Genomic DNA, 19797 nt, shown 5'->3' with positions numbered 1-19797 from the left:
CCACACCCACCCCGTTAACCTTTGACCCCTCTCCCATTAATATCTGACATCCTCGATGTACCCTTTAAGCCCTGACCCCCCCCCACCCTGCCCTCTTACCCCCGGGCCCCTCCCCCAGCCCTCTGGCCCCCCTCACACCACCTTTAGCTCTGAACACCCTTGCCCTGACCCCCTCTCCCTACCCTTTAACCTCTGACCCCCTCACTCTACCCTTTGACCTCTGACCCCTCTCCATTTATATCTGACCCACTTGCTGTAACCTTTAACCTTCTGGCCCCCCTTGCACTGACATTTGACCCCTGACCTCTTACCTTTGGGGTGCTCCCCTGACCTTTGACCCCTCCCCCTTAATATCTGACCTCCTCACTGTACCCGTACCCTCTGACCCCCCTTGCACTGACCTTTGACCCTGACCCCCTCACACCACCCTTTAGCCTCTGAGCACCCTCGTCGTGACCCCTCTACCTGCCTTTAACCTCTGACCCCCTCCCTGCCCTTTGACCCCGACCCCTCGCCCTGCCCTTTGACCTCTGACCCCGTCTCCCTACCCTTTGACCTCGGTCCCTGGCCCCTCGCCCTCTGGCTGCCGGGCTCCCACTCACGGAAGCCCCACCCGTCTCTCTCTCTCTCTGTTTAGAGCCTGGTCTCCCTGGTAACGGGACAGCCCATTCCCTTTCCCCCTTCCCACTTGGTGCCATCCAACCGCCCCTTTATGGAAATGACGGAGTCGGGCCTATCAGCGGGGCGGGGAGCGCAGAGGGCGGTCACGATATGCAATCAGGCTCTGAGGCGCGGCCCTATCAGCGCGGAGAAAACGCCGGGAGCGGGACCCTATATGCAAATTGCCCCAGGAGGCGTGACGCTGCTATGCAAATCTCGTTCTGAATCGCGGCCTGGTGACGGAAAGGAGCCGCGCGCTCTCTGCAAACGGGCCCACCTTAGCCCCTCCTACCTGAACTCTCGCGAGATTTGCTCTGCTGGCGGCTCCGGGAGGAGGGGGGGTGGCTGTGGCCGAGCCGCGATTCCCGCCCGACCGCTCGCGGGCCCCGTGTCCGGCGCGGGCCGCCGTAGCCCTCCCTCCCCCCCCCCGCAGCCCCCCAGCCATGGGGTTCCTGAAGCTGATCGAGATCGAGAACTTCAAGTCTTACAAGGGGCGGCAAATCATCGGGCCCTTCCGGAGGTTCACGGCCATCATCGGGCCCAACGGCTCCGGTAAGTGGGGTGGTGCGGCCCGCGTCTCCCCCCGCCCCACGGGAGCCCCCTCCCCGCTGGGGTCTTTGGTATGGCCTACGGAACCCCCCTCTTCACGAAAGTGGGACGGCCCGCGGAACCCCCCCTCCCCACTGGCGGGGTGGTATGGCCCACGGAAGCCCCCCCACGGGGTGTCTGTGGTACGCCGTGGAACCCCCGTCCCCACAGAACCCCCCTCCCCACTGGCGGGGTGGTACGGCCCACGGAAGCCCCCCCCCACGGGTGTCTGTGGTACGGCCCGTGGAACCCCCCTCCCCACTGGCCGGGTGGTACGGCCCACTGGAAGCCAGCCCCCCCCCCCAAACGGGGTGTGTGTGGTACGGCCCACGGAAGACCCGCTGGTGCGGTCCACGGAAATCTCCCCTCTTTACGAGAGGTGGCACGGCCCGCGGGACCCTCCTTCCACCGTGGGGGATGGTTCAGGCCGTGGGACTGTTCCCGCCCCCCGCATGCGAGGGACAGAGGTGGGATGGGGCAGTCCATGGGCGCCATGTCCCTGTGGTGGAGGGGCTGCTAGTGGGGGGCAGCGCAATCCATGGACTCCCCAGCGAGGAATGGTACAGTCCATGGAAACCACCCCCGTGTGGGGGAGGGGGGATGGTGCGGGCCGTTGACCAACACCCCCCTTGGGAGGGGTCGCTTAGTCCTGAGGACAAACCCTCCCTGAAAGGCACGTGGTACAGTCCAGGTCCCCCCCCCCCCCCCCGCCCAGCCCAGCCCAGCCCCGCCCTGCCCCGCCCCAGGGTGCTGAGACAGACCCCCCCCCCGCCAGCCCCGCCCTGCCCCGCCCCCGCCCAGCCCCGCCCTGCCCCGCCCCAGGGCGCTGAGACAGACCCCCCCCCCCGGGCCCAGCCCCGCCCCAGGGCGCTGAGACAGACCCCCCCCCCCCCGGCCCAGCCCCGCCCCAGGGCGCTGAGACAGACCCCCCCCCGCCCAGCCCCGCCCTGCCCCGCCCCAGGGTGCTGAGACAGACCCCCCCCCCGCCCAGCCCCGCCCTGCCCCGCCCCCAGGGCGCTGAGACAGACCCCCCCCCGCCCAGCCCCGCCCTGCCCCGCCCCAGGGTGCTGAGACAGACCCCCCCCCCGCCCAGCCCAGCCCCGCCCCAGGGTGCTGAGACAGACCACCCCCCCCCCCCGCCCAGCCCCGCCCTGCCCCGCCCCAGGGCGCTGAGACAGACCCCCCCCCGCCCAAGCCCAGCCAGCCCCGCCCAGCCCCGCCCCAGGGCGCTGAGACAGACCCCCCCCGCCCAGCCCTGCCCTGCCCTGCCCCCGCCCCAGGGCGCTGAGACAGACCCCACCCCCCGGCCCAGCCCAGCCCCGCCCCGCCCCAGGGCGCTGAGACAGACCCCCCCGCCCAGCCCTGCCCCGCCCCAGGGCGCTGAGACAGACCCCCCCCCCCGGCCCAGCCCCGCCCCAGGGCGCTGAGACAGACCCCCCCCCCGCCCAGCCCTGCCCCGCCCCGCCCCAGGGGCGCTGAGACAGACCCCCCCCCCCCCCCGGCCCAGCCCCGCCCCAGGGCGCTGAGACAGACCCCCCCCCGCCCAGCCCCTGCCCTGCCCTCGCCCCGCCCCAGGGTGCTGAGACAGACCCCCCCCCCCCCCGGCCCAGCCCCGCCGCCCAGGGCGCTGAGACAGACCCCCCCCCGCCCAGCCCTGCCACGCGCTATCTCAGAGTGCTGAGACAGACCCCCCCCGCCCCAGCCCTGCCCTGCCCCGCCCCAGGGTGCTGAGACAGACCCCCCCCCGGCCCAGCCCAGCCCCCGCCAGGGCGCTGAGACAGACCCCCCCTGCCCCGCCCCCAGGGCGCTGAGACAGACCCCCCCCGCCCAGCCCAGCCCAGCCCTGCCCTGCCCTGCCCTGCCCCAGGGTGCTGAGACAGACCCCCCCCCCCCCGGCCCAGCCCAGCCCCGCCCCAGGGCGCTGAGACAGACCCCCCCCTGCCCAGCCCCAGGGCGCTGAGACAGACCCCCCCGCCCAGCCCCGCCCCGCCCCAGGGCGCTGAGACAGACCCCCCCCCCAGCCCCGCCCCGCCCCAGGGCGCTGAGACAGACCCCCCCGCCCAGCCCAGCCCCGGGGTGCTGAGACCCCCCCCAGCCCCGCCCCCCGCCCCGCCCCAGGGCGCTGAGACAGACCCCCCCGCCCAGCCCCGCCCCGCCCCGGGGCGCTGAGACCCCCGCCCCGCCCCCGCCCCGCCCCGGGGCGCTGAGACCCCAGCCCCGCCCCCACGCCCCGCCCCAGGGCGCTGAGACCCCAGCCCCGCCCCCCGCCCCGCCCCAGGGCGCTGAGACCCCAGCCCAGCCCCCGCCCCGCCCCACCCCAGGGCGCTGAGACACCCCCGCCAGCCCCGCCCCAGGGCGCTGAGACCCCCGCCCCCTTTTCTCCCAGGCAAGTCAAACCTCATGGACGCCATCAGCTTTGTGCTGGGCGAGAAGACGAGCAACCTGCGGGTGAAGACGCTGCGGGACCTGATCCACGGGGCGCCCGTGGGCAAGCCGGCCGCCAACCGGGCCTTCGTCAGCATGGTGTACTCCGAGGACGGGGGCCGAGGACCGCACCTTCGCCCGTGTCATCGTGGGTGAGACCCGGGGGGGGCGCTGGGGAGCAGGGGCTGGGCCGTGGGGGGCTTGCCCCTGGCGCTGCTGGGACTGACCCCGCCATCCCTTGCAGGGGCTCGTCAGAATACAAGATCAATAACAAAGTGGTGCAGCTGAGCGAGTACAGCGAGGAGCTGGAGAAGCTGGGGATCCTCATCAAAGCCAGGAACTTTCTCGTCTTCCAGGTGAGGGGCAGGGGGTGCACGGCTTGTGGGGCCATCCAGGCTGGGGAGGAGGGGGGAAAGGATAGAGACCGGGCTGGGTCTGTGAGCTTGACCCAGCCCTGGCCCACTCTCCGCAGGGGGCGGTGGAGTCGATCGCCATGAAGAACCCCAAGGAGCGCACGGCGCTGTTCGAGGAGATCAGCCGCTCAGGGGAGCTGGCCCAGGAGTACGACAAGCGCAAGAAGGAGATGGTGAAAGCCGAGGAGGACACGCAGTTTAACTACCACCGCAAGAAGAACATCGCGGCTGAGCGCAAGGAGGCCAAACAGGAGAAGGAGGAGGTGGGGGGGGCTCACTGGGCCCGTGGGGCGGGGAAGAACGAGGTGGGGTGGAATCTCTGGGTGTGTGGGAGGCAGGAGGAGATAGTCTTTCTGAGCGGTTAGTGGGGGTAGGGGCTGTGGGACAGCGATATAGGGGCTGGGGTGGTGTCTCTAAGGGTTGTGACGTGTTTTCAGGGATGGCTGGGCTTTAGCAGGTGGGGCATCTGGGAGGTATTGGATGAGTCCTTGGGGCGCAGGGGGGTTCTAGTGGACGGGAGTTTGGGGGCTGGGTGGGACTTGGGGGTCAGGTGGGAGCAGGTGGGGAGTGGGGGTTGTGAGAGGGTTCTAATGGGCGGTGGATCTGTCTGGGATTTGGAGGGCATGGGGAGTAGGGGGCTGGACACAGTTTCTGGAGCCTGTGGGGAGCCCTAGTGTATGAGGGGGCGGGCGGATGAGGCTGCGCACACAAGAAGAAGGTGGGGCAGGGGCTGGGGTAGGGAGGGGAATCTAGAAGGGCAGGGGCAGCAGGAGGAGCGGGAGGTGGGATCTTCAGGTGGGGTTGGAGCTGGAGTGGGGTTCCCTCAGCGGGACAGAGAAGGAGGAATGTCTTGGGAGGAAGGGGGGAGACAGGATTTCTGGAGGCAGTAAAGGGTGGGGCATTATCCCTAATGCGTGGGGCAGGATATCAGGGTGGGGTAGAGGGTGGAGTGGGATCCCTTGACTGGCCTGCGTCAGAGGTATCTGCAGGGAGTAGGGTGGTATCTGCAGGGGTGGTTGGGGGGCAGAAGGAGGAGGAGGTATGGCGAGGTTTCCAATGGGCCAGGGCAGAAGAGGAGGAGGTGGTGGTGGGGTGGGAATCTCCCCTGACCTGGTGTTTACTGCACACATGACTTGGGCAGGCGGACCGGTACCAGCGGCTGAAGGACGAGGTGGTGCGGGCCCAGGTCCAGCTGCAGCTCTTCAAGCTGTACCACAACGAGGCCGAGATCGAGAAGCTCAACAAGGAGCTGGGATCCAAGAACAAGGAGATCGACAAGGACAAGAAGCGCATGGACAAGGTGGAGGATGAGCTCAAGGACAAGAAGAAGGAGCTGGGCAAAATGATGAGGGAGCAGCAGCAGATCGAGAAGGAGATCAAGTGAGGGCAGCATGCTGTAAAACTTGGGTGCTAGAACGGGAGGGGACCGTGCTCCAGAGTGGGGCTGGAAGACACTGGAGCAAGAGGGTGCTGTTATGACCTAGAACTGGAGTATGAAGACAATCTGGACCAGTGCACTGCAGAATAGGACTAAAGTTTCTAGATCAGGTCACTGCGCACTCTAGAACAGGAGAAGGGCTCTAGCTCTTGTGAGCTCTAGAATGGCCCTCCCCCTTCTTGGTCTAGAGCATGGTCTAGCACATTAGGATGAGATGGAGGACACTGCAGCTGGGTCTTGTTCTAGAGCATGAGTGGGTACGCGCAGCACTCTAGAACCTGGGGTTGTACTAGAAAGGGGTTTCAGAGTAGCAGCCGTGTTAGTCTGTATTCGCAAAAAGAAAAGGAGGACTTGTGGCACCTTAGAGACTAACCAATTTATTTGAGCGTAAGCTTTCGTGAGCTACAGCTCGCTTCATCGGGGGGCAGCTGTGCTGTAAAATTATGGGTTGCACTAGAACAGTGTGAAGGCTTTGCTCTAGAATGGGACATTACACTACAGGCAGAGTCTTACTCTCGAATGGGAGCTAGATGGCAGAACATGAGTAGGTGTGGGCTATACTCTAGAACCGCTGTGGGGCACTAGAACCAGGAGAGCGGGGATAGGGCTGCACTGTAGAACTGGAGGTAAGATTCTAGAAAAGGAGTGGGGGGCAGGACCGATGCATGTGCTGTGGTTTGGTAAAGAGCCCAATCTGAATGAGGGGATACTGATATAGTCTTGGGCATCTTGGGTGCAGTCTAAAAGGAACTGGGTCTAGAGCTGAGAGCGGCTGTATAGTCTTAAGAGGGATGGTTTGGAAGGATGGTCTAGAACTGAGTTAGGTCTTGAACCAAAGTACGGGGCAGCAGTATGGTTTGAGTAAGGTTGGCTGAAGCCAGCAGGGTCGCATTACATTCTAGAATGGAGTTAGGTTTAGAACATGTCCTGGGCTGGAAGGAGGTGATTAAATTTAGTAGAGTGGTGATTCTGATCTCAGTAGCGTGGTCTAGAACAAGGGGTGGTTGGTCGAGGTTAGGTCAGTCTAGCTCCACATTAGTATAGTTTAGAATGGGTGTGGTATATGGAGGTTTCTCTGGAATGGGACTGGTGGTGGAATAGTGTGGAATGGGGCTTGTTCTAGAATGACAGCGGGCGTGGTCCCCTCTAGAATCATGGCTGATCTAGAACAGGAGCCGATGGTGCAGGAATGTGGGTGAACTATAAATTGGGTGACTTGAAACAGTATGGTCATATGCTCTAGAACAAGGTAATGTATAATGTGGCAGGTAACACTGTCTGGAGTGGGTGGTCTACATCATTTTGGATGCGCACTCTAGAATCAGGCTGATGACATTGTCTGCATTGCATGGCCTGGAATGCCACTCTGGTATCCTAGAAAATGGGGTGTAGAATAGGCCAGGTGATGCTGTCTAGGTGGGTGGCTTAGAAACGGGATGGATATAGATTCCAGAAATGTTGATCTAGAACATCTCAGGTGATCTAGAGCATACTTGTCTGGGTAGGATGGTTTACAGTAGTATGAATATACTATCTAAAACAGTGGTTCTCAAGCTATTTAGCATTGTGGGTCGCATATGCAAGCTCTCTTTGTGTTATGTGGGCTGCATTCACACACTATATATACTATCTGTATGGCCCTGAGGATTTCACATGGGCATGCAGCTGTGTGCTGATTGGGCTGGAAGCGAGCCACAGGTTGTGAACCACTGCTCCAGAATGAGGTGATCTAGAATGGAGCAGGTCACACTGTCTAGGTTGGGTGGCCTTGAATTATATGAATGTAACTCTGGAAACAGTGATTTAGAATGAGGCAGGGTCATAGTGGCTAGGCTGGGTGGCCTATAACACTACAGGTGTATGGTCTAGAACACAGTGATACACAGGTCTGGCAGATGACAATGTCTAGGTTGGGTGGCCTAGAACATTATGTATGTATGGCGTAGACACGGTGATTCAGAGCAAAGAACGTGACGCTGTCTAGGTTGCCTGTTCTAGAACATCACGTATGAGCTAGAAATGTGGTGATTTAGCATGAGGTAGGTGACACTGACTAGGTTGGGTGTCCTAGAACATTACGTATGATCTAGAAACATGATTTAGCACAATCAAGCTGACGCTGTCTAGGTTGGGTTGTCTAGATGGCATAAAAATGCACCTTAGAAGCGCTGTAATCTAGAATGGAGCAGGTGGGCTGTCCAAGTTGGATGTCCTAGGATCCTACAGGCACAGCCTAGAGCCGGGTGGGGATCTGTAACCCATGGTCCCCCCCACTTCCCAGGGAGAAGGACTCCGAGCTGAACCAGAAGCGGCCTCAGTACATCAAGGCCAAGGAGAACACCTCTCACAAGATCAAGAAGCTGGAGGCAGCCAAGAAGTCCCTGCAGAATGCCCAGAAGCAGTACAAGAAGCGCAAAGGCGACATGGACGAGCTGGAGAAGGAGATGCTGTCGGTGGAGAAGGCTCGGCAGGAGTTTGAGGAGCGCATGGAGGAGGAGAGCCAGAGCCAGGGGCGAGACCTCACCCTGGAAGAGAACCAGGTACAGGGTGGGGTGCTGGGCTGCAGGGAGCGGGGCGGGGGGCTAGGCTGCCAGAGATTGCCTAGGAATGGTGCCCTGAACCATTGTATTTATTAAGATCCTTTTTCTGAGGCGTTGGAGTGTGAACCCCGGCATCTGGGTCAATTCTGACCTTGGGGATCCTATTCTGCCCCCCCCAGAATGAGCCAGCTGCAGTTTCAGTTACAGACAGGATTTTCTTTCATTTCCTGTCCTAAATTGGTGTGTGGCATTGCAGCTCCCCAGTTCTCCCACCCCAGAGGTGGCTGCATCTCAGTGCCAAGCGACCCCTCCCCGTGCAGTGTCGTTCTGCAGCTGAGATTTGATGCTGTTGCTGTCCTGTTCTCTTCCCCCTTGCAGGTGAAGAAATATCACCGGCTAAAGGAAGAGGCCAGTAAAAGAGCTGCCACACTGGCCCAGGAGCTGGAGAAATTTAACCGGGACCAGAAAGCAGATCAGGACCGGCTGGACCTGGAGGAGAGGAAGAAAGTGGAGACCGAGGTGAGACCGGACCTAGGATCCTTCCCCAATTTTCTCTCCCCGCACTGCCGGGATCCCCTGGGCATGCTCCCCACGCCGCCCGCCCCTGTCGCCCATTTCAGCTCCTCCCTCTCGGTGCAGCCCTCACGAGCCCAGAGGCTAATGAGCTCCTTCCTGATGTCTAAGCCCTGGGCTCGGAAGCAGGCCCTGCAACCCACCCTGCCCCCGTCTACGGCGCAGCCGTCCGTCTGTCCATCCACCTCACGCTGTGTCTCCTCCACGCGCTATCTCAGAGTCAGAAGCTGCGGAGATAGAGGAGAATCAGAAGCGGATTGAGAAGCTGGAGGAGTACATCGCTACCAGCAAGTACGCCCCGCCCTGCTGGCACTAGGGGGCGCTATCTCCGGGGGCTGAGCAGGGGGCGCTCTCCCCTGGCAATCAGGACCAGGGGGCTCGGCGGGGGGTGTTCCCATGGCAGTGGGTACTGGGGGGGCAGTGTGCTGCGGGGGCTGGGTTGGCAGGGGGTGCTGTCCCCTGGCAGTGGGTACGGGGGGGCACTTGCTGCATGGAGCAAGGTGGGTGGCTCAGCAGGGGGCGCGGTCCCCGGGCAATGAGTAATGGGTGGAGTGGGGGGCTTGGCAGGAGGTACTCTCCCAGGGCAATGGGTACTGGGGGCAACAGGGGGCGCTGTCCCCGTGCAGCAGGTACTTGGGGGAGATGGGGACACTCTTCCCAGGCAGGGGGTACTGGGGGGAGCAGGGGGCTTCCTCCCCGGGCAGGGAGGCGCGGTCCCCTGAGCAGTCGCCGGCGCCCCCCGCAGGCAGTCGCTGGAGGAGCAGAAGAAGCTGGAGGGGGAGCTGACTGAGGAGGTGGAGCTGGCCAAGCGGCGCATTGACGAAATCAACAAGGAGCTGAACCAGGTGATGGAGCAGCTGGGCGATGCCCGCATCGACCGCCAGGAGAACAGCCGCCAGCAGCGCAAGGCCGAGATCATGGAGAGCATCAAGCGCCTCTATCCCGGCTCCGTGGTGCGTGGCGGGGGGAGGCGATCTATGGGGGGCTGGCTCCCCTGGCGCATGGGGGGTGGGGCCAGGTGCCTGGGGGAGAGAGGTGGCGGGGGGGGGTCTCTGGCTCTGTAATTTTGGGGGGAGAGGGGCAACTGGGAGGGGACTGTTGGCTTGCTGGGGTCTCCCATTGGTTGGGGAGCTCATGGGGGCATTGGGGGTCTCTGGAACAGGAGGGGGGGGGGGGCTCTGGGACAGGAGGGATTGCAGCAGTGTCTGGGAATGGGGGGGTGTCTCTGGCATGGGAGGGAGTTGGGGGAGAGTCTTGGGAATAGGAGGGACTTGGGGGCATGTCTGAAACAGGAGAGGTGGGGGACTCTTTGGGGTGAGTGATTTTTAGGAGGCTGGGAAGGGACTGAGATTTGGGGGGTCTCTGGCACAGGAGGGATTTTGGGGGTCTCTGAGAAGGAACTGGGAGATTGGAGGGGTCTGGAACAGGAGGGGTGGGGGATCTCTGGGACAGGAGAGATTTTGGGGGTTGCTGGAAAGAGGCTGTGAGATTTGGGGGTCTCGATCAGGAGGGGTGAGGGGGTCTCTGAAATGAGATGGATTTGGGGGGCGGGTCTCTGGGAAGGGGCTCTTGGATGGGGGGTCTCTGGACCAGCAGGGAGTGGGGGGTCCCTGCCCCGCTCACCCCCTGTCCCTCCCTCGTCCCCCCACACAGTACGGGCGGCTCATCGACCTCTGCCAGCCCACACAGAAGAAATACCAGATTGCTGTCACCAAGGTGCTGGGCAAGAACATGGACGCCATCATTGTGGACTCGGAGAAGACGGGCCGGGACTGCATCCAGTACATCAAGGAGCAGCGGGGTGAGCCGGAGACCTTTCTCCCCCTGGACTACCTGGAGGTGAGCCCCCCTTCCCCTCCCCACCTGCAGCTCCCCCGCCGCCTGCCCTCTCGGCCCCCGTCAGCGATAGGCACACGCTGACCCCCGAGTGCCTGGCCCCTCTGTGATATGCTCCCCGCAAAGCAACCCATGCCAGCCCCCCGACTCCCCTTCAGATCCACGCCCAGCCCGTGCCAGCTCCCCCCAGACCCCTCCAGCACTTGGGGCTCCCTTTCACGAGACCGCTCACGGCCTGGCTCTTCGCAGCCTGGGACGTACCCACCCGAGCCTTTGTCTTTCCTTCGTAAATAGGCTGCGGTTTTACTCCGTCGGCATCGATTTCGTCCTGGGTAGTTCTGGGCCGACACCTGCTCTGTGTGCGCGGCCGCCGTCCCAAAAGCCCCACGGCGCTTGGATATAGGATGGGGATGGGGAATAAGACCGAAAATATCACCATGCCGCTGTGTAAATCCATGGTGCCTTGAATGCTGTGGGCAGATCTGGGCGCCCCGTCTCTCGAAACCTATATTAGAATTGGGGCAAAGTACAGAGAAAGGCAACGGAAACAATTGGGGGTCTGGAACCGTTCGCATCTGAGGAGCGATTACAGAGATCGGGACTGTTCAGCTTAGGAAAGAGACGACTGAGGGGGGATATGACAGGGCTCTAAACTCGTGACTGGCGTGGACAACGTGTCATTCACCCCTTCACGTAACACAAGGACCAGGGATCACCCGCTGAAATTAACAGGCAGCAGGTTTAAATCAAACGAGCTAACATATTCCTTCACTCAACGCACAGTCAACCTGGGGAACTCACTGCCAGGGGGTGCCTAATTTCCAGTGCTGATGGGTGACCCCGGGAGTGTTAGCTGGCCGCGTGTTTCCCAGGGGCTCTGCCAGTTGGTAGCAAGGGGTCCCTGGCTGGCGCTCCCCCCCCCTGCCCCTCCCCACGTGCTTGTCTCCTCCTCTCCCCACTGGCTCTGTGATCACCCCCCCCCCCCACTGCACCGGGGATCTCCTGCGATCTCTCCCCCTCCCCCCCGCAGGTGAAGCCCACGGACGAGAAGCTGCGGGAGCTGAAGGGGGCCAAACTGGTGATCGACGTGATCCGCTATGAGCCGCCCCACATCAAGAAGGCCCTGCAGTACGCCTGCGGGAATGCCCTGGTGTGTGACAACGTGGAGGACGCCCGGCGTATCGCCTTCGGGGGCCACCAGAGGCACAAGGTGAGCTGGGAACCCAGGCGTCCTGCCTCCCAACCGACTAAACACCCCCACTTCCCTCTCAGAGCTCGGGAGAGAACCCAGGTATCCTGGCTTCCAGCCCCGCCCCCAAACCACTAGGCCCCTTCTACTTGCTTCCCAGAGCTGGGGGGAGAATCCAGGAGTCTGGACTCCCAGCCCCTTATTCTAACCACTAGATACCACTCCCTCAGAGCCAGGGACAGAACCCAGGAGTCTGGGTTCCCAGCCCCCCTGGCTTTCTTCCCCACCCTGGTGCGTTGCAGGGGCCGGAGCCACATGGCAGAATACTAGAACTGAGCCTGGAGGGGATCTCGACAGGGTGTCCCGTCTGCCCCCCGGCACCGAGTCGGGCCCGAGTCAGCCTAGGCCACCCAAGCAGGGGTTTGCCCAACCCCCTCCCATGACAGGGCTTCCACATCCCCCTTGGGAACCGATTCCGGCGCTTGGCTCCCCGTCGAACGGGGAAGCTTTTCCTGCTTGCCAGCCTCAGTCTCCCCTGCTGCAGATAAAGCCCGTGGCTTCTCGTCCTGCCATCAGTGGGCGCAGCAAACAGCTGATCCTGGCCGCTTTCCTGCAGCCCTTCGCGGCTCTGAAGCCTGTTATCAGCCCCCAGGACCCCCCACGCTCTCCAGACTAACACGCCCCATGTCACAGCCTCTTCCCCCTAGGTCGGGTTTGCAAAACCTCGGATCATCTTTGTCGCCCTTCCCCGGACCCGCTCCCACGTGCGGTGCCCCGAGCTGGACCCAGGACACTGAACCCAGAAATCCTGATTCCCACCCCCACCCGCCAGACTCTAACCCACTAGACCCCCACTTCCTTCCCAGAGCTGGAGAGAGAATCCAGGCGTCCTGGCTCCCTGCCATCTTGCTGAATTCAGACCCCGGCTCTAATCCGCCCTCCGAAAGGCTGGCGACCCTCTTGGCTCAGCCGCAGATTTCATAAGCCCGCTCTCCACACATTCGCTCGAATCGTCCGTGACAATGTCGAATCGCACCGGCCCCAGGACCAAGCCCCTCGGGAGCTGGATGCGCCCTCCCAGTTTGACAGCGACCCGTAGTCTTTGAGGACAGTTTTTTTCTGCCCACCTGATGGTCATTTCATCTAGCCCCGGTGTCCCTAGTTCGCTGCAGCCCCTTTCCAGGCCGTCTAGACGATATCCCTGAACCTCGCCCCGGCTGCGGCAGGCCGTGCCCGGTGCATCGCAGGAGCCGTGCCCTGACCTGCCGTGCTCTCACCCCTGCAGACGGTCGCCCTGGACGGCACCCTGTTCCAGAAGTCGGGGGTGATCTCCGGAGGCGCCAGCGACCTGAAGGCCAAGGCCCGGCGCTGGGACGAGAAGGCCGTGGATAAATTGAAGGAGAAAAAGGAGAGGCTGACAGAGGAGTTAAAGGTGAGGGAGGCTGGGGATTGGATCCAGTATGGGGGCTCTCTCCTGGCAGGCAGTGCTGGGAGCTAGGCAGCTCTGCGTTGTGTGGCAGTATGTGCAGCTGTTCCCCAGCTGCCCCGCTCCAGAGGTGACTGCATTTCAGTGCCGGGTGAGCCGTCTCCATGCGGCGTTATGTGCGGCTGTTCCCCAGCTGCTCTGCCCTAGAGGTGGCTGCATCTCAGCAGCGGGTGAGCCATCAGGCTGTTGTTAAAATCCTCTCTTTTAGGAGCAAATGAAGGCCAAGCGCAAAGAGGCTGAGCTGCGGCAGGTACAATCCCAAGCCCACGGGCTGCAGATGCGCCTGAAATACTCCCAGAGCGACTTGGAACAGACCAAGACCCGTCACCTCGCCCTGAACCTCCAGGTACGGCGGTAAAGCGACTGCCCCTGGGCTACTGCTATCGACTTGGCCGTTCTTTGGAGGGGGGCTGGCTAAATGGACTGTGGAGTCTCTGCCCCCAGACACCTGTTTCTGGGAGGTGGCATTGGCGGGGTCTCCAGGACAGATGTTCCCCAGGTGGGGATTGGGGCTGTAAAAAGTCTTGGGGGATTATGCGGGGCCTGCTGGGGTGTGGGGGGACAAGATTGGGGCTGCTGTGAGCCTGCTGCGGTCGGGTGGGGATAGGGTTGGGGGGCCTGCTAGGGTAAGGGGATCTGGAAATGGCCGATGGGGGGGAAGGTAGGCTGCTTCCCCAGCTGGGTATTCTGCCCCCCATCTCACACCCCCCACACCCTCCCGCGCAGGAGAAGTCGAAGCTGGAGAGTGAACTGGCCAACTTTGGGCCCCGCATCAACGACATCAAGCGAATCATCCAGAGCCGGGAGCGGGAGATGAAGGACCTCAAGGAGAAGATGAACCAGGTAAGCCTGAGGCATGCTGGCCGTGGGGGGGCATAGTCTGCTGCATGCTGGAAGTGGTGCATTGTGGGGGATGTAGTCTGCATCGTGTCCTGGAAGCAGTGCGTTGTGGGGGATAGACATTGTGGCATTGCTTAGGCCTGTCCCCTGCTGCAATGCATTGTGGGGGTTACACTCTGCCAGGTGGCCTGGTGTGGTAATTATAGGGGGGCATGTAGTTTGAGGATAAGCTGTTGCAATGCATTGTGGGGGGTGTAGTCCATGTGGCATTGCTCTGCAGCAATGCATTGTGGAGGATGTAGTCGAAATAACATTGGTCCCTTGCTCTCTCTTGCTGCAGTGCATTGTGGGGGGTGTAGTCCCCGTGGCATTGCCCTGCTGCAGTGCATTGTGGGGGGTGTAGTCCCCGTGGCATTGCCCTGCTGCACTCCCATGCTGCATCCTGGGGGTTGTAGTCTGTGGCTCTGCTCCTGCTGGTGTTTTGCTGCTGAAAGGGAGGGGAGATCAGTTTGCTGTGCGGGGTGTTCGAAGTTCCTGGGTGATGCCAGGTTGGTAGCTCGGGACCCAGAATTGGGTCTGTCCAATGGGGCCAGGGAAGGGGCACCCCCCAGCCAGGGTCTAACAGCAACATCCCCCACCCCCGCCGGCAGGTGGAGGACGAGGTGTTCGAGGAGTTCTGCCGGGAGATCGGGGTGAGGAACATCCGGGAGTTCGAGGAGGAGAAAGTGAAGCGGCAGAACGAGATTGCCAAGAAAAGGTACCGGCCCGGATGGGAGCTGGCGGCCCCTAGAGGGGTCAGGCCCCAGGCCCCATTCCCTACCCCCTGAACCAGCCAGTCCCTGCCCTGTGGCCGGATGGGAGCCGGCGCCCCCTAGAGAGGACGGGGACAGGAGAACCCTGCACTCTGACTCTTCCCCCCCCCCCGGCCCCCAGGCTGGAGTTTGAGAACCAGAAGACGCGGCTGGGGATCCAGCTGGATTTTGAGAAGAACCAGCTGAAGGAGGACCAGGAGAAGGTGCACATGTGGGAGCAGACCGTCAAGAAGGATGAGGCCGAGATCGAGAAGCTCAAGAAGGTACCGGGCAAGGGGGGGGGCGGAGGTGGTGAGGGGGGGATGGGCATGGGGGTGCTGCGTTGAAGGGTGGGGCTCCCTCTCCAGCTACCCCGGAAGAGCAGTGTTGGGGTGTGGTGTGAAGGGGGGCTCTTTCCTCCTCCCCCTGTCCAAGAGGAGCCATATGGGCAGTGGTGGGTGGGGCTTGTTCCCCCAGGAGCATTGTGGGCGGGGCTCTGGTCCTGGTGGGCGGGGCTCACTCCGCCCTCCCCCGTGCAGGAGGAGCAGCGTCACATGAAGATCATCGACGAGACCATGGCCCAGCTGCAGGACCTGAAGAACCAGCACTTGGCCAAGAAATCCGAGGTCAACGACAAGAACCACGAGATGGAGGAGATCCGCAAGAAGTTGGGCGGGGCCAACAAGTGAGTGACAGCCGGGGGTGGGGCCAGGGAGCCAGTCTCCACTTGGCCCTGCCCCATGTGGGTGTGGTGGAGTGGGTGGGACCACTGCATTGGTAGTTCTCCATTGGAGGCAGGGCCAGTGAGTGACCTGGGCCCATTGTGGGGTGGGGCCTGTGTATGGTAGATGCCCACTGGAGGCGGGGCCAGTGAGTGATCTAGCTTCCTTGGGGTGGGGCCAGTCCATGGTAGCTCTCCATTGGAGGCGGGGCCACTGACTCAGGTGCAGTGGGGGTGGGGCTGGGAGAGTGGGCAGGGCCAGTGAATGATAGACCCCCAGTGGGGAAGGGGGCGGGGCCAGTGGAGGCGGGGCCAGCCAGTGACCCCGGGCCCGCTCCCCCTCCCCGCAGGGAAATGACCCACCTGCAGAAGGAGGTGACGGCCATCGAGACGAAGCTGGAGCAGAAGCGTAGCGACCGCCACAACCTGCTGCAGGCCTGCAAGATGCAGGACATCAAACTGCCCCTCTCCAAGGGCACCATGGACGACATCAGCCAGGAGGAGGTGGGGGAAGGGAGGGGGACTGGCTGTGATGCGGGGGGGCAGCGGGGGCACAAATGGGGGCTGGAGGAATGGGGGGGCGTGGCGCTACGGGAAGCGGGGAGTGGAGTGGCATTATGGGGCAGTGAGGGGGAGGGCTCTGTGCTTCCCGTTCCCTCCTTCGCTCACGTTCCCCTCACCTCCGTCTCCCCCCAGGGTGGGGCGCACGGCGAGGAGCCCGTCAGCAGCTCCCAACGCACCTCCAACATGTACGCCCGGGAGGCCCTGATCGAGATCGACTACAGCGACCTGTCCGAGGACCTCAAGGTAGGCAGCAGCCTGCGGGACTCCCCGCCACTGGAGATCCCGGCGCACAGGGCCTGGGGGTGGGACTCCCGTGGGCAGCAGCCTGCGGGACTCCCAGCCACTAGGGATCCCGCCACAGCGACCTTGCCGGGATTCCCCTGCGGGACTCCCCGCCACTGGAGATCCCGCCACAGCGACCTTGCGGGACTCCCTGCCACTGGGCGGGGGGGAAGAGGGTTCCTCTGCCAGCAAGGGTTTCCATGGAGACAATCGCTTGATGTAAAAATGGATGAGGGTTCTCAAGTCTCCTCCCTCCAGGCCACCCCACTGTCGATTTGCACCAGCCTCTGAGGCCCGGGAGATGGATCCGGGGGAAGGCGAGATAAAGGGCTGGATGGGCCCATGGAGGGCGGTGGGCGGGGCATGAGTGTGGCTGGCTCCACCCCCCTTTCTGCCCCGCCCCCAGGATGCCCAGGCGGAAGACGAGATCAAGCAGGAGATGAACCAGCTGCAGCAGAAGCTGAATGAGCAGCAGAGCGTCCTCCAGCGCATCGCCGCCCCCAACATGAAGGCCATGGAGAAGCTGGAGAGCGTCCGGGACAAGTTCCAGGAGACCTCCGACGGTACCGGCCGCCTGGGTCCCAGGACTCCTGGGTTCTCGCCCTGGCTCTGGGAGGGGAGTGGGGTCTAGGGGGTTAGAGTGGGGGGGCTGGGAGCCAGGACTCCTGGGGGGAGGGATAGCTCAGTGGTTTGAGCATTGGCCTGCTAAACCCAGGTTGTGAGTTCAATCCTTGAGGGGGCCATTTAGGGATCTGGGGCAAAAACTGGGGATTGGTCCTGCTTTGAGCAGGGGGTTGGACTAGATGACCTCCTGAGGTCCCTTCCAACCCTGATATTCTATGATTCTATGACTCCTGGGTTCTCTCCCCAGCTCTGGGAGGGGGGCAGGATCTGGTAGGTTAGAGAAGGGGGGTGGGAGCCCGGACACCTGGGTTCCTGCTCACCACCCCCACCCCACCCCGCAGAGTTTGAGGCGGCCCGGAAGCGCGCCAAGAAGGCCAAGCAGGCATTTGAGCAGATCAAGAAGGAGCGATTTGACCGGTTCAACGCCTGCTTCGAGTCCGTGGCCACGAACATCGATGAGATCTACAAGGCTCTGTCGCGGAACAGCAGCGCCCAGGTGAGCTCTGTGCCCCCCGCCCCATCTGGTACCCTCTGTGACTCCACCCACACCCCACATTGGGTTGGGAGTTAATCCCCATTGAGATGCATGTGGCAGCTCACACCTCTGCGAGCGATGGGCTCAGGCTCTCGGCAGACTCAGGCTCCGTTGCCTTTTGAGCTTTTCTCCCCAGTCATAAGGGCTAGAGACTTTAGTATGATTTTAATCTGAAAGTGGGGATGCTGGGGCTAGAGGCTGCCCCTCATTCGGGCCCCACCCCCTTACTGCCCTTCCCATCCCCTCTGTAGGCGTTCCTGGGCCCGGAGAACCCCGAAGAGCCGTACTTGGATGGAATTAATTACAACTGCGTGGCCCCTGGCAAGCGGTTCCGGCCCATGGACAACCTGTCCGGAGGGGAGAAAACTGTAGCAGCCTTAGCCCTTCTGTTTGCTATCCACAGGTAGGGACGCTGGGGCCCAGTGGGTTAGAGCACGGGGGCTGGGAGCCAGGACTCCTGGGTTCTCTCTCTGGCTCTGGGAGGGGAGTGGAATCTAGTGGTTAGAGCCGGGGGGGGGGAAGGGGGTGGGAGCCAGACTCCTGGGTTCTCTCTCCTGCTCTAGGAAGGGGAGTGGGGTACAGTGGTTGAGAGCAGGGGGCTGTTGGGCAGGGTCATTGGCAAACTCCCCGTCACCCCCTCATCTCTGCTCCCTGCCCAGCTACAAACCCGCCCCCTTCTTCGTGCTGGATGAAATCGACGCTGCGCTGGACAACACCAATATCGGGAAGGTGTGTGGGGCTGGCAGGGGGGCAACAGTGAGGGGCCTCCATGGGCCATGTGATGGGCGGGAAGCTGGGGGGAAGGCGGGTAGAGGAAAGGGAAGTGGTTTGGGGGAGGCGGTCATGAAGGGGGTGCCCCGTTGACCCGCCCCCATAGCTTAGAGGGTTTGGGGGGAAGGTCTGGGGGAGGGGGTGGGCTGGGGGTTTTAGGGGACCCCCCACTAACCCCCCATTGCCCCCCACAGGTGGCCAACTACATCAAAGAGCAGTCCACCTGCAACTTCCAGGCTATCGTCATCTCGTTGAAGGAGGAATTCTACACCAAGGCCGAGAGCCTGATCGGGGTCTACCCCGAGGTACGGGGGGGATGCCTCCCACTTCTCTGCTGGGGGCTGGGGCCCTGTCCGATCCATCCAGCCCTCGGGGGTGAGGCCCAGGAGGCTTGGCTGTCGGGGTGCCTGTTTTCAGGGGCACAGGGATTGGGGGAGGGCAGGGCATTGGGGTGGGGCGGCACGGACCACAGGCCCTGCCTGAAGTGGGGGGGGCACAGATTCAGTAGGGAGGAGTGGGGGGAAGTGACCCCCCTTTGATCCATCTTTGACCCCCCCTTTTCCTCCCTCTCTCCACAGCAAGGGGACTGCGTGATCAGCAAAGTGTTGACCTTTGACCTCACCAAGTACCCCGATGCCAACCCGAACCCCAATGAGCAATAAGACGGCCGGACGCTGCCATGGGGGGTGGGGGGATGTGATGGGTTAAACCCCCATCCCCATTTATTTTTAACCATTTCATTGCCTCTGCCAGTGCAGTCCGAGGGGGCCTGTTAACCCCCCCGTCTCTAAGGTGGGGGCTACCTGTCTCCCACAATACTGGGGGTAGCGGTTTTATCCCGGGGGGGCCCCTCAATTCCCCGCACCCCTCCGATGCTCTTTTTAGAATCATGCTATTTAACTTGCTTTTTAAAACCAGCCCCCGGGGAATCAGGCTTGGAAGTTTTAGCCCCGGGAGGGCTGGAATTAGGGGAGAAGTTGGGGGGAGGGGGCAGGGCAGGGTGGCGAAGGGATCACCGGGCTGTTGCTTTTCGAGTCCTGTCTCTCTCTGTGTGTGTGTGTTTGTGTGTGTGTGTGGAATGTGTCTTTCTGCAACAAAATAAACCAGATTTTCCTCTTCCCTGGATGGCTAGTAGGTCAATCTTTGGGGTGGGGGTGGGGGGTTGTGTATACATGCGCCCCCTGCTGGAAGGGATCAGACCTGCTGCTGTGTGTGTGTATCCCCCTGCCGCTCCCTGCCAGGGTGGCACGTGCCCTGGGATGGGGCCCCAGATACGAGCCAGGGGCCTGTGAGGGGAGGTGGCCAAAATGGGGGGGCTGATCTGACGTGGAGGGATACTGGGGTCTGTTAGGAAGATAGGGGGGAGGCTGGGCCTGTGGGTCTGATTCCCCCCCCCCCTTGGCTGAGACCAGAGCCATCAGCCCTCGGGGCCCGGAGCTGTGGGCCAGGCGTGGCACAGGGGTACCAGAAAGTGCCAACCCTGGTCTAGATCTGGGCGGTGGCAGGAAATCAGGTGAGACCG

General features: G+C 62.5%; 1 protein-coding gene across 1 annotated transcript; it reads left to right on the top strand.

Moving 5' to 3' along the window:
- Positions 1 to 962: 962 nt before the first annotated feature.
- SMC1A (structural maintenance of chromosomes 1A) lies at positions 963 to 19394 on the top strand. The gene is given in 26 exon segments (XM_073321563.1): positions 963 to 1212; positions 3635 to 3786; positions 3788 to 3824; positions 3916 to 4028; positions 4145 to 4348; positions 5227 to 5465; positions 7805 to 8063; positions 8442 to 8582; positions 8857 to 8927; positions 9382 to 9589; positions 10290 to 10475; positions 11503 to 11682; positions 12947 to 13093; positions 13356 to 13493; positions 13874 to 13990; positions 14638 to 14744; positions 14921 to 15062; positions 15318 to 15463; positions 15850 to 16003; positions 16196 to 16306; positions 16752 to 16908; positions 17311 to 17465; positions 17756 to 17907; positions 18164 to 18233; positions 18470 to 18580; positions 18854 to 19394. Coding segments are annotated over 26 exon segments (3690 nt in total). The 5' UTR covers positions 963 to 1103; the 3' UTR covers positions 18938 to 19394.
- Positions 19395 to 19797: the final 403 nt, after the last annotated feature.

The sequence above is a fragment of the Lepidochelys kempii genome, chromosome 23 (assembly GCF_965140265.1).
Source record: "Lepidochelys kempii isolate rLepKem1 chromosome 23, rLepKem1.hap2, whole genome shotgun sequence".
Lineage (NCBI taxonomy): Eukaryota > Metazoa > Chordata > Testudines > Cheloniidae > Lepidochelys > Lepidochelys kempii.
The sequence above is the reverse complement of the archived record's forward strand: the minus strand, read 5'-3'. Positions and strand labels throughout refer to the sequence as shown.